The 12,979-nt window shown below is 39.5% G+C and overlaps 2 protein-coding genes across 2 annotated transcripts in view; one reads left to right on the top strand and one right to left on the bottom strand.

Annotated features, from left to right (window-relative positions):
• Nucleotides 1-6,068, bottom strand: part of LOC121884119 — an 82,529-nt gene extending 76,461 nt beyond the window's left edge. The window contains exon 1 of the mRNA XM_042392736.1: nt 6,008-6,068. The gene's annotated coding sequence lies outside the window, so the exon portion shown is untranslated. The remainder of the gene's footprint in view (nt 1-6,007) is intronic.
• Nucleotides 4,202-8,042, top strand: nptx1l (neuronal pentraxin 1 like). The gene is made up of 5 exons (XM_042392735.1): nt 4,202-4,645; nt 4,995-5,202; nt 5,899-6,143; nt 6,250-6,429; nt 6,904-8,042. Exons 1-5 carry the CDS (start codon nt 4,202-4,204, stop codon nt 7,123-7,125), a joined length of 1,299 nt encoding a protein of 432 aa, XP_042248669.1. The 3' UTR covers nt 7,126-8,042.
• Nucleotides 8,043-12,979: the final 4,937 nt, after the last annotated feature.

Genomic DNA, 12,979 nt, shown 5'->3' with positions numbered 1-12,979 from the left:
ATTCAACAGCTGTTACAGCATTTTTTTTTTTTTTTTTTTTTAAATCACAGCATAACTCAATATGCTTACAGGCTGAACTTGTGGCATGCAGAGGAAAATGTTAATTTGAGAGAATAGAAAGGCTACAAAACAACAGTGTTCTGCTTGAGCAGGGGTTTCTATGCCCGTAGGAGGAGAGTTGAGGAGTGAGGAATACAGGGACTAGTAGAGGTGATGGATAGAAGTGAGGTATGTTTCAGAGGAACGCAGACAAGTGAAGGTTTTTCTACTTCAAGCATATGGCTTTGAGACTTGTTTGTGTGGGAAGCACTGAATAATGAATTCATAATGAGAGCCAGACTTTGGACATTTTGCATTGCTCCTTTGCTCCCACAGGGTAGAAGATGTCTAGGCTTTTCTGCTTAAGTATACAGTACATACAGTGGGATTAACTCAATCCAAACAAAAATATAAAAATATTGAAACTACAATTCAGTTGTTTGTCTATTCTGCTCATTAATAATTACAACATCTGAGCAAGTGCTACAGTTTTGGCAAATTACTTTTTCTGGGAAGTAATATAGATATAATTAATGCCCTTTGGAAAGAATTGGAAGGCGCAGCGATCTATTATATGTAATTACATAACCAGCATATATTTACCAGCATATATTTGATACAGTATGGTGATGAGAAAAAAAGGTTGTTCACTCACATTTCTTGCTTTGCAAGTTAGGGGACTCTGACAGGACCAGAGTGCATGGCTTCATGTTGCATAACATCTAATAAAGTTTCAGAGTTTTTTTTTAATCTGTTTGTATTTTACCCATGGGAAACACAGCTGACTATGCTGGTGTTACTGCTGTCCAAATGAGCTGGGGATGAGAGAAGGAATTACTGCTGAATATCAACAAAAATATTAGGTTATGAGTACAGTATATTAAGCATGTTATTTATATGCCTACAAAGTCAAACTTCTTGGTGTGTTTCACTGCAATTATTGCATTACTTAAAGGCCCCATGAAATGAAAAATAGATTTTCCTAGTTTTAATCCTGTGTCCCTGTGTTTATTGTTATATGTCAAATATATGTCCAAAAAATATCAGTATTAGAGTATTTTTTACATCAAAATCCTTGTCTTTTCTCTTCCTGTAAAATGGTGCGTTTACAAACATTGATCCAATCAAATGTGACTTTGAGCGAGAAGCTAACCACAGGCTAGTAGTCATATAAAACCGCACTTCATTATTTGATTGATTTGATTTGATTTATTGATGATTGGGACAGTGTGCGGTTTTAAACATTAAAGATGCACTGCACCGCAGTTAGCTGGAAGCTAATTTGCATCCGTAGTCCCCCACAATTAACACATACAACAGCACAACAACAAACAGTACAAAGCAAAAAAACCACACAGAATACAAAATACAAAGCTACACACAGCAGCACATCACATACACCCACAATGTCAATTAGAAATTAATAATGTAAACTTGTCAAATTAAAAGCAGCTACCTGCGCTAATGAGAAGACAATACATGGAGTTTAGACTCAGTTGTCACACAGCTGATTGGTCTTTAGTAGATTTTTTAATTTGGCCTTGAATGTATTGATTGAACTACAGTTCTTCATATCATCAGGTAGGGCATTCCACTGAGTTGTGGCTTTCACAGAGCTGTCTGCAGTGCGACGAAATGGTATGGTACAATCTTGTATGGAGGATATTCTGGAGTATCTAATAGAACTTACTCAGTGAGTGTACACAAAATCACATAGTGGAGGAAGGGCCAAACCATTTAAAATTTTATAAACTAGGCACAAATTTGAGAATAATCTAAAATTCTCAAAGCTCAAAAATTTCTCCAGTACTCTGCAGTGATGGAAATGTATTGGCTTTTTGTGGGTCATGGTAGCTAACAGAGCAACATAGGAGATAGGAAGAGATGTGTGTTTGGAAAACTTTGTTTTCATTTCCAAAATAATGTGGCTGAGGCCTAAGTCATTCATATCTCCCTCGTTCTCCTCCTGATCTAACAACAGTTGAGGGAGGTGTGTGTGGAACCAAAAGTCCTCTGCAGCTCTGTATTGCGCAGAACTCTAAGCCCTGCCCACCTTTTTTTAGCGGTCCAATCAAATGCAAAGGATTTGACTTAAACCCCTCTTATAACTGTACACCGCTCAAATGTTCCGTTTCACTAGGAAAGACGTCATAGTACAGAAGCTAAAGACGCTCTAACTGCCATTTCATGGGGCATTTAATCCATCACTTTTCCTAAAAATCTTTGAATTTGTTACAGAAATCTCAGAAAGTTACATCACTTTAAAATCCACTTTTCCTCATGACTTTCATGCCACAATAAAAAGGCTTGAAAGAAATTACTTAATCCTGCACCTGTAAGCTTCATATTTGTTTTTCATAACATCAAATACAGCCCATCAACTTTGGATTACGAACAGAGAGTAAAGTAACTAAACCCCTCTCCCTTTTCATTCCTTTTAGATGTTGTTGCATCACTTAAAAACGCAGCATAATCCACAGAAAAGGTTCAGGGAACAATAAACAAACAATATGTAAATTCTGATAAAACAGTTATGTCACATGTTATGACACTGTTTACTGTTCCTGGTACACTTTAAGATTATTACATCACTTTCACTGACTTCCTAAAATCAAATGGCTGTTATATAGTGACAAAACATACAGGAGACAACTGCAAACTGCAAAAATGATATACTGTAAAGGAAATGGTTTCATCTCAAGCTCTCACATGTACCATTTAGTTGCTTGATCATTCCCACCCACTAATGAAATGTGTACAGTAATACAGTGTATTGCACCAGCTCTTAAATGATCCTCTTGATAGGTTTTGCTGCTGTGAAATTAAGTCTTTCATCCTGGAAATTGAATTGGTCAGTCAGTGTTAATGGCACCTGCAGCTATAAAGCATTTAGCTTTAGGGACCTGGTGCAGATGACAGTAATTACGCCATGACCCACCTAACCTCCTCTACCTAATATCCTCTTGTCACATGCAGACTTTTGTCTCTCATGCTGTGCACCTCTACTCGTGTTCATCTTTCCAAATCAATTTCAACCTGAGAGCTGATACGTTTTCATTACTTATTCAATGTTTTCATTTTATTTTCAACATTAACTGAATAAATAAGAGCTGAACGGCCAAAGGAGAAAAAATGAAACTGTCCGTCCTGAATAATAGATGCCGTAAATTGCTTGGGGACAGATTATCATTTTAGAAACTGAATTATTGAGATGATTATAACAGTGATGTAGAGCAGATCGCCACTGCATGAAGGCTTCTTTAGGAATAAGGTGTGTGTGTGTGTGTGTGTGTGTGTGTGTGTGTGTGTGTGTGTGTGTGTGTGTGTTAGGTTGATGGAGAAGGGCCATATGAAGTAGCTAGTTTATGAATTGAAAAATAATCTATGTTCTTTGAACTGGATTTACAGTGCATCATTACATAAACATGTCCGTTAAAAAAAAGAAAGAGAAAAGAAAGAATAAAAGAAAAACGACATGCGTATTTGTGCTCAACTAAACTGAATCCACGCACTAGTCACGGTTGAACTGAACAGAGGGCAAAATGCACAAATAATTGCAAACCGAACCGCGTTTACAGTCGTTGTTCTCTGTGATAATGTGATGTGGTCGGAGCTGTCCTTGGTGCTGAATCTGCGGCGACTCTGCCGACCGCAAATTGCTGCAACTTCTGATCTGCATCCACCTACAGCGTGCGTGTGTGCGTGTGTGTGTATGTGAGTGTGTGTGTGTGTGTGTGTGTGTTTTCTCTGTGTTCCTGTGCGCAAAAACAAAACAAACACAGCTGGCTCTTTTGGCGCCTCGCCACGCAAGCAACCCTCTTCACTGCCCACAAATCCGCGTTTTCCAGATGAATAATACACGGCAAGAAATGACAAATAGTCGAAGTGATGAAAGATTTAAACATGCGGGAGCCTGAAAGCAAAATGGGTTTCATCTCTTGAATGTGACGCGGCTTCTGGGGCCGATTAAACAGGGACAGTGCGATTCCCTCCCCTCCGGTCGTGATGCAGTGAACCTGCTCTGCGCAGAACCAGGCTGGCTGTATAAAAACGGCTGCACTTGCACAGACGGATTACAACAAGAGACACAAGCGAGAAGTCACTGCGGCTCATAAACCAAATAGAAAAAAAAAAGAAATCACAGCCCAGCACAGGCGCCAACATGGAGGCCACAAAGAACGGAATCTATTGGAGACTTTTTCTATTTTCATGCCTCTTTTTGCAGAGTTCATCTCAAGACTTTGGCGGGCAGACCCAATTCATTTGCACGTCTGTACCCAAGGATATGGACATATGCTCGGCCACCTTGCAGAACAGTGTGCCTGGAGAGGACTTGAAGAGCACTGTTATGCAGCTGCGGGAGACGGTCTTGCAGCAGAAAGAGACGATCATGAACCAAAAAGAGACCATCAGAGAACTGACCTCAAAGTTGGCTCGGTGTGAAAGCCAGAGTGGCGCCGAGCCCGGGGACGCGCGGCCAGGGGGCAGGAGGAAAGAGACAGGGACCAAAAACACAATGGGGGATGTATCGAGGGGCCCCACTGACACTTTGACGCAACTATCACAGACTTTACAGTCGCTGAAGCAGAGATTAGAAAATCTTGAGGTAGGCTGCTGCTTCTGATGAATTTTCTACACTTTGGGCGCAAAGCTTCTTCAACCAAATTAAAACCACTCTTGTTGAACATCAATCTAACTAACTAAATAATAATAATAACAATAATAATAATAATAATAATAACAATAATAATCTAAAGTAATTCGTGTCTCTGATTGTCAAATTTTCATGTCATTTCATTTTGTGAGCGCCCTGTGGCATGAGGAAAACAGAACTTGCTAGGGGAAAAATGAAGTTGCTTGTCCCATTGCACTACGCTTAGATAAAGAATAACATTATGAAAAAAAATATATTCTCTACATTGAGCTAAAGGCTTATCTTTTTCCCCTCCTAACAGCAATTCAGCAGAAGTAACAACTCTGTGCAGGCGAACAGCCTCAAAGACCTGCTCCAAAGTAAAATCGACGACTTGGAGAAGCAGGTGTTGTCCCGAGTGAACAGCATCGAAGAAGGGAAGCCCGGACTCCGGAATGAGACGGAGCAGCGTGGGAGAGTGGAGTCCACCCTCACGTCTCTACACCAGAGGATCACAGACCTGGAGAAAGGTAGGCGGACTGAGGTGGCAGGCTTCCACACAAAAAAAAGTGAAAGGAGATCTGGGAGGGTTTGGTGAGTGGAATGACTGATTCATCAGCATGAAGAGGAGATATCAGATCGCCAAAGTCTAGCAAACGATTACATTGGAGAGCTGAAAATAAAAAAAAAAATCTCCTCTTTGCGAAGGCTATCCAATTTCGCATCATAAGCTGTTATGACCTCAGCAGTCAATTTAATGTTTTACTCATCCGCATAAAGCTGCAGCAGCCAGCATATTCTGCTCTAATTCATGCAGATTAAAACATTGCAAACACGCAGTGAACGAACTGTCCCTCCATTTGCTTTGTGAGCCATTTGCGCAAACTTGAACCATGACGCGCTCTCGGTTTGGGACAGCTCTGCTCTCCTGCAGCAAAACAACTTGTGAGGTGTGGAGGGAGACGGGGAACAAGAGATGAAGGTTAATAATGTCACTGACTCATGTGATGTGCTTATCGAAGCGAGATTAAAATCGACTCTGGAGCGTCACGATTGTGGATTTGTTGTGTAACGTATAATTCCCATGTAAATCCTCAAGATGTGTGCGTTAGGAATGATATATCTGTGTTTAACAAAATGAAAAAAAAACAGCACTAGTGTACAACAGCATGAAACTTGCATTCTATCCATAGTGCCAACACGTTTTTTTTATTACTTCCTCACAGGTCAGAGAGAAAACAGGCCTTTGGATAAATTCCAGCTCACGTTCCCGCTGAGAACCAACTACATGTACGCAAAAGTGAAGAAGAGTTTGCCTGAGATGTACGCCCTCACCGTGTGCATGTGGCTCAAGTCCAACGCATCCCCGGGAGTGGGCACACCTTTCTCATACGCAGTTCCTGGTCAAGCCAACGAGCTGGTCCTCATAGAGTGGGGAAACAACCCAATGGAGATACTCATAAATGACAAAGTATGTCTGCATCTTTGCTCTTATATAACACTTATTGGTTCACTGTAGCAAACATTCACACCACGTCTGTGCTTTAACATCTTCTATGTTTGAAAACCCCTTAAAGGTTGCAAAACTGCCTTTCCTGATCAATGATGGGAAGTGGCATCATATCTGTGTGACCTGGACCACTCGTGATGGTGTTTGGGAAGCTTTCCAAGATGGTGTCAAGAGGGGGAGTGGAGAGAATCTGGCACCATATCATCCTATCAAACCTCAAGGCCTGTTGATCCTTGGTCAAGAGCAGGTAAACACCAACACAACTTTTTTTACTTCCTCTTCTAAAGATATGTCATGTCAGCACCATGTTTAATCCACAAATCAACTACATTAGAAGGGCATCTTTATCATTTTATTCCCTAAGGACACTGGATGTTTTGGGGAAGATGTAATGCAGGGAGGGACAATTGACAAGTGTAGAGCAATCACTTTTTAAATACCACAGATTTATATCATGATACTGGAAATGAGTTAACAAGGTGGAAAAGTAATTTTTAAATTCAATTTTCAAATCCAACCCCCTGCTGTAATCCACATAATAAGATGTAATAAGGTGATTAGATCTTTAATTGGGACTCATCAAGAATCCCAGTGGATGGATGATGCATATTCCTCATTCAATTTATTCAGTCAAAAAAAAAAGAAAAAATCCAGATAATCCGAGTGGCAAATTTGTTCTTTGCATGAAGGACTTGATTAAATCCATTTGTCTTCACCACAGGACACACTCGGAGGAGGATTTGATGCCACACAAGCTTTTGTCGGAGATCTGGCAAATTTTCACATCTGGGATCGGAAACTATCGATGGGAGAGATTTATAATCTAGCAACTTGCAGCAGCAAAGCGCAAGTTGGCAACGTTTTTGCGTGGATGGAGACGAGCCTTGATATTTACGGAGGTGCCTCGAAGTGGACATTTGAAGCTTGTCGCCAGCTCAACTGAACCGCAGGGATGAGAGGATCAATGAACCATTTGTTACAGCCACTGTTGTCACAGCATCAGTAAACTAATTTGAGAGATCAAGAGGTGGTTATTTCAATGAATAGCATCTGGATTTGTTATAGATATTTGAAAACATCATTCGTGGACACATTGATAGATTTTTTACCAGATTCCCTTTGTGGGACAGGTCACCGGAAATGGACACTTTGGCATCCTGTGGTGCTTGAATGCACATCAGGCCGATCTGCAGCGGATGCCACTCCAGAGGGCACAGGACGCTCTCGGAGACCAAAATGACAGGCCAGCATCAAAAGTACAGTAGGAGGTTCATGTAGTTCTTTAGTGGACAGATGTCACGCAATTCAACAAAACGACTGACTTTGTGTTTTCTTTCTTGACTGCCAGGGATTTTCACTGTGAAAATGGACAAGGTGGACTTCTTTAAAAGGACTGTGCTTTCAAGAGGTTATGAAATAGACAACATTGTTTTTCTGTCACTATTCTTTCTCTACCACCACCTGCTTGATGTGATTTTTGTGTAAAGAATGACATATTTATTGCCAACATTCGAGCCTGAGTGCCTTGGGCTGTTGAAAAGAATCTCAGCACATTCATTATGATTTGCAGAGTGTTTGTAAGTTAGTGTTTATTTTCCTGTAAATTAATTTGAAAAGACGTAAAAAAAAACCCAACAAAAAACACTTTGAACAAGGTTGGATCAGAGCGTTTGTTGTAAAATGCAATTCATTGATGACAATGGCACATTTTGCAGATGTTTGTACTTCAATGGGAATGTTCTCTGTACAGTAACAGCATGTCTTAACTTCTGTAAATGCTGCGTCAGCATCTATGATCTTTGCTTTTACTATCCTACTTTTGGGTTGAGATTTTATACTGTATTGTTATATGCTTAAAGCATGGCAGCACCGACAGATGAAAAAAGTTCTAGTTTTTGTAATAAATTGTGATACTTGAATCATATACAAGTGTAAACATATATTTATTTATTCTAACAAGACAGTAAATTGAAGATTTGAAACTTTGCACACTCAGTATGATATACAAATCTTATGAAATATAGTCTTAATTGGACACACGGGGGCGCTACAATTAAAGTTCTAAACTTACTTAAATGGATGGATAGATGGATTTGCATGAACATTTGTACACACGTTCTCCTGAGTGTGCAATACGCTGTGAGTTTGAAAAGTGGACCACCAAGTTTTGGCAAAATTTTTGGTTTATTTTTTTAATCATTTGCATCAAACTAGGTGAATAGCCAGAGGGCCTTAAGATAGCCATAGCCACAATAAACAAATGCATTCATATTAGTGGACATGGTTTAACACGTAACCATAACCATAGCTGTCTAATCAACACAACAATTCTTTTTTTTTTTTTGCTGGTGAGACCATGTCTGTTTGCTAATAGTATAGCAGCATTTTCACACCAACTAACAACAGACAACAGAAAGAACAAGATAATGTCATAATTCCTTTAAAAATTAGGCCAAACAGACAGTAAAAAAAATGTGAAAAAAACTGATTGTTCCCCACATGATTTATTGTTTTGTTGACCAATTTGTACCTCTCTTTGTAGCGTCAGTGTACCTAACAGTACTTGGTAACTATGGAAGAGCTATACACAACAGTAACTCTAAGGTTTGAGCCACTGAATTTAAAACTGGACGTGGCCTGTCACTTTAACCATTGATCTTTCATTAAATTCTCATAAAACCTGACTCAAAGGTATGAAGGGGCACAAATCACATCTTCAGTTAATTCTACTAAATTCAAACATGATCCTCTTCAGTGACTCAAGGCCCATATGGGAGTCTAGATTTGACCTTTTAGGGGAAAACATACAGCTAGATAGCAGAATATGCAAGGTGGTTTATTCTTAGAAGCTCCTCACCATATACTTCTTAAACAGGTGGTGACAGAATTATGAGATATCGTCTTTAATACCACTTAAATAATGACAAACAAAAAATGGCAACTATAGTATTTTTTCAGTTGATACAGGTGCTCACTATGAATGAGATATATCTAAATATATTTATCATATAGCCATATGCCAGTGAATTTTAACTCGATGAGCATCCATCACTTTCGAAACCTCTGTGTTTATCATAAGTACAGACGCCCTGTGCAGTGTCAGTGTAACAGAAATATATCTGCATGTGGGATTTGAACTTTTCATCCGGTGTCCAGAGCAACAGAGACAATAAAGAAGATGAAATAAATCTCCATGGTGTTGAAGTTAAAAGGACCCTCTGCAGGTGTAGACTCTAAACACCAGCATTTAAACCAAACGGAAACTTCTGCAAATGGTTACGGAGACACTAATCCATGTACACAGACTGTAAGTACACACACTATATTGTAAACAAATGGCTATTTCTGTCAACAAAAGGCTGACGTTGAGGTCATACATCTAAGTATATACAGTTTCTCTGCAAATGAATCATAGCTGACACCGCTCGCATTAGAGGATGCAGGGTCTGAAGGTCCTCCTTTTGTTGTTAGTGAGGTCGTTTGGTCCCACCACAGTTGGGTCATATGTCGCACTAAATTGGTTTCTATTCTCCACCCTCAGAGGTAGAGGGACGTCTTCACATCAATAGGTTTTTCCCCAGACACCACACCAACTTCAGCTCATACCTATCGCACAGCCATTACAGACAGCTAGTGTGACACATTTGGGCTTGGATTTCAGTGCAAATCCTTTTCGCGGAGAAGTAAATGTCACTCGCAGACACATCTCCATATCCACATACACACAGAAGCACACACAAACAGTATGATCTCTTCCTGAGTGGCCGCTGGAGGCTTCGTTAGAAATCGACTTCCACTCCCTTATCCACATCCACCTGGCCTTGTTGACCTACACACCAGGTTTGTCCGAATCAGGTCTTTTTTCCTTGACCTAAATCTTGACCCAGATCTTGTCAGGTATATTTTTGGCACAGCCAGATAATAGCCAGCCTGTTGACCTCTTCCTAGCTTTCCTGAGCCCTAATTGGTTTGTGTCTGCATGCACTCCGGTCCAAATTAGCTTTGAGGAAAGGTCAGATAAGAGGGAAGTTTTTTTCTCCACCAAATCTAGTTCCTCTTATTTCATTCTCCGTCTGCAAAGCACAAAACTGATTTTTTTATCTTCTTCCATGGAGAACTTCCTATGTTGTTGTCTTCGAAATGACATGGAGGAAATTCAGTGGATAACAAGCCTGCTGCGTGTCGCCAAACCTTGACAGCAACCAATTTCATGGTTTGGAGCTGGATTCACCAGTTGTGGGTAATTGCTGCTCCAAACACAGGTAACCATATTCATGTTGAGGTGGAAGATGCATTTGTTTCCACTCACACACATCAACAAGCATTCCTGTTCACAGTGAAAAGAGATCCTAATCCTTTTCAAAGTAACGATGACATAAAAGTCTTGAACTAATGACCTTGGTGCATAGCAAAAACTAACTGATAAATATAGATACAATGAGAATTAATGTCAAATGTGTCTGACAGTGCCCAGTCTGCGCCGACTGTGGGGGAACACTGTTGGATGCTGACACTTGCTGTCATATCATTAACTAAAACTGCAGGCTGCCACTTAGTAAGCAACCTTGTGGTTAATTTCCTCACACCATTGAGTAAGCATTATGTATGAGTACAAGGTTACTTTTTTCATGCAAACATCATAATGTTGTCCACAAAGGTAAGACTCATACCCAGGATACGGATAGTATGTGTCCTCAAATTGAGTCAGTAGGTTTAATAAAATATAGCCAAATGATAAACAATGATCCATGGCCGGATATTAAAATCCATAAATTGAAATCCAGGCATTTTGATGAGTAGGTGTCTGCTATAAATCCAGATGTTTGCTCCTGGAATGACAGGTGTCAAAAGTGCCCCACCGTGCGCTGTTAAAACACTGACGGCACGGCGCTGTGAGTGACTGAACCAAAAATATATAATAACAGTCAGTTTCAGTTTGCAAGATATGGCTAGTGGTTTTCTATATTTTTCTTGTTGTCAACAAACCTCATGTGCAGAGTCAAACTAACAATGATTTGACCTTAGTTTCAACTATTGTGAGTGTATCCTAAGCCTAATATATCTTATTCCTCTGTATCGTAGACCTCTGTTGTTGTCCAAAAAATATTAAAAACACATTGGTGAGCCACACTGTTGCACTGGGTGACATGTTCACAAAGAGTTTTGGGCACATTAGTGTTTAGAAACCACCCCAAAGACTAATAACAGTGATTGCACGGCAACACAGTTCCATTTATAGTGTTTTGCTAGCTTGTTGTACCAATATCACAACCTCTTGACTTTGTACTAAAGTTATGTACAATGTACAATGTAGTATGAAGTCAAAAAGATATAATTATGTAGGAACTACAGAACTACTTTCCAGACACTGAAAATGTGATGCTGTTGACAGTAAGAAAAATATAGAAAATCTCCAGCCTTATCCTATAATGATATGACAGCAAGCAGCATTGAACATTCTGTAGGTGAACCACACCTTTAATTGCTGCTGTTGGTTGAAAACTTCTGTACTTCGTTAACGCTGAGGTCAACAAGCGTCTGTCTAAACTCTGTCTAGACCTGCACAGATTCACATCCTATAGATATTATAGAAAATACTAAAAGGGCACTTCAAACTATTGTAGGAAATAAGCACAATTTCTGTACACTGTATTCTCTAAATGCAGAGCAATTATAGATTGTAAAACTTCTATATTGTTTTACTAATTTGCAGGCCTAAACTATGCATAGTAATTTGGGATATAATCAGGGAAAATCTGAATTCAAGGTAACCAGTAACCTGGATAATGTTACAATCATGCAGAGGTGTTAATATCCAGGATATGTCCCATATTATATCCTGGGCATGATTAAAACCAGATGAAACAGGGACTAGTGTGCATACAAAGGTAATAATATACAGGTGACGATGATATGAGACATAGCGAAGGATGAGTGAATAAATTTAGATTTAAAGTAATAAAGCATTATAAAATGATTATTAATTATTTCAACCAAAAGATCAGTCCCCTCAGGGGTGCCAGTGGATGTCTCACCTAGGGCACAAAAATGTCCAGAAGAGATACAGGTTTTTTCTCGGTATTCAGGGGTGAACAGACCATAAGTTACAAAGAGGACCTTCAAAAGCCACTGTACTGTAGCAGCGGGGCAGTAGAAAATATCCGCTACCCACAGACTGCTCACTGTGCTTTATAAGGCGAACACATGAAACGTGTCATCAAGTGGCTGATGAAAAATTCATGATGAGAGAAAGAGAAAACATACAGAAACTCTATGTGGGTGTGAGAGAAATGGAACTGTCCCACTGATGCTAAATAAGAGCAGTTTTTGCTGAATAATATAATATTGGTGACACAGGCAATCTGTTGATTAACTTTGTTTAGAGAAATGCATTTTTAATGATAAAAAGATTATCTGCACAAAGTAGGAAATCTGTGATACTTATACACTGTGGGATCAGTATCTTTTTATTGGGTGTTCACTGCAAAAATGCTGAAATGTGTTTTTCAAGATTTTTGCATTTGATGGTTCAGAGTGGAGAGTGGAAGGAATGTGATTTATAAAGTGTTGGCTATGCGATGTCCTTTCTACCCAAGTCTGAACCAATTCTAAACTTACATGTGCTACCGTACAGCTCATGAACTCTTTTAATTAACTGTAGTCATTTGAACCACTATAAATGTCACAACACAACAGAATGATGGTCTGTTTTGAATGTGTTTTAAAAAGCTACTGATGGAGGTTAGGCCATTGGTTGTTTGGCAAAAAGACGAGAGGAGTTTGGCTTGCATGGTGAA

Source organism: Thunnus maccoyii, chromosome 18, assembly GCF_910596095.1.
Source record: "Thunnus maccoyii chromosome 18, fThuMac1.1, whole genome shotgun sequence".
In the NCBI taxonomy this organism is placed as follows: Eukaryota; Metazoa; Chordata; class Actinopteri; order Scombriformes; family Scombridae; genus Thunnus; species Thunnus maccoyii.
The sequence above is the reverse complement of the archived record's forward strand: the minus strand, read 5'-3'. Positions and strand labels throughout refer to the sequence as shown.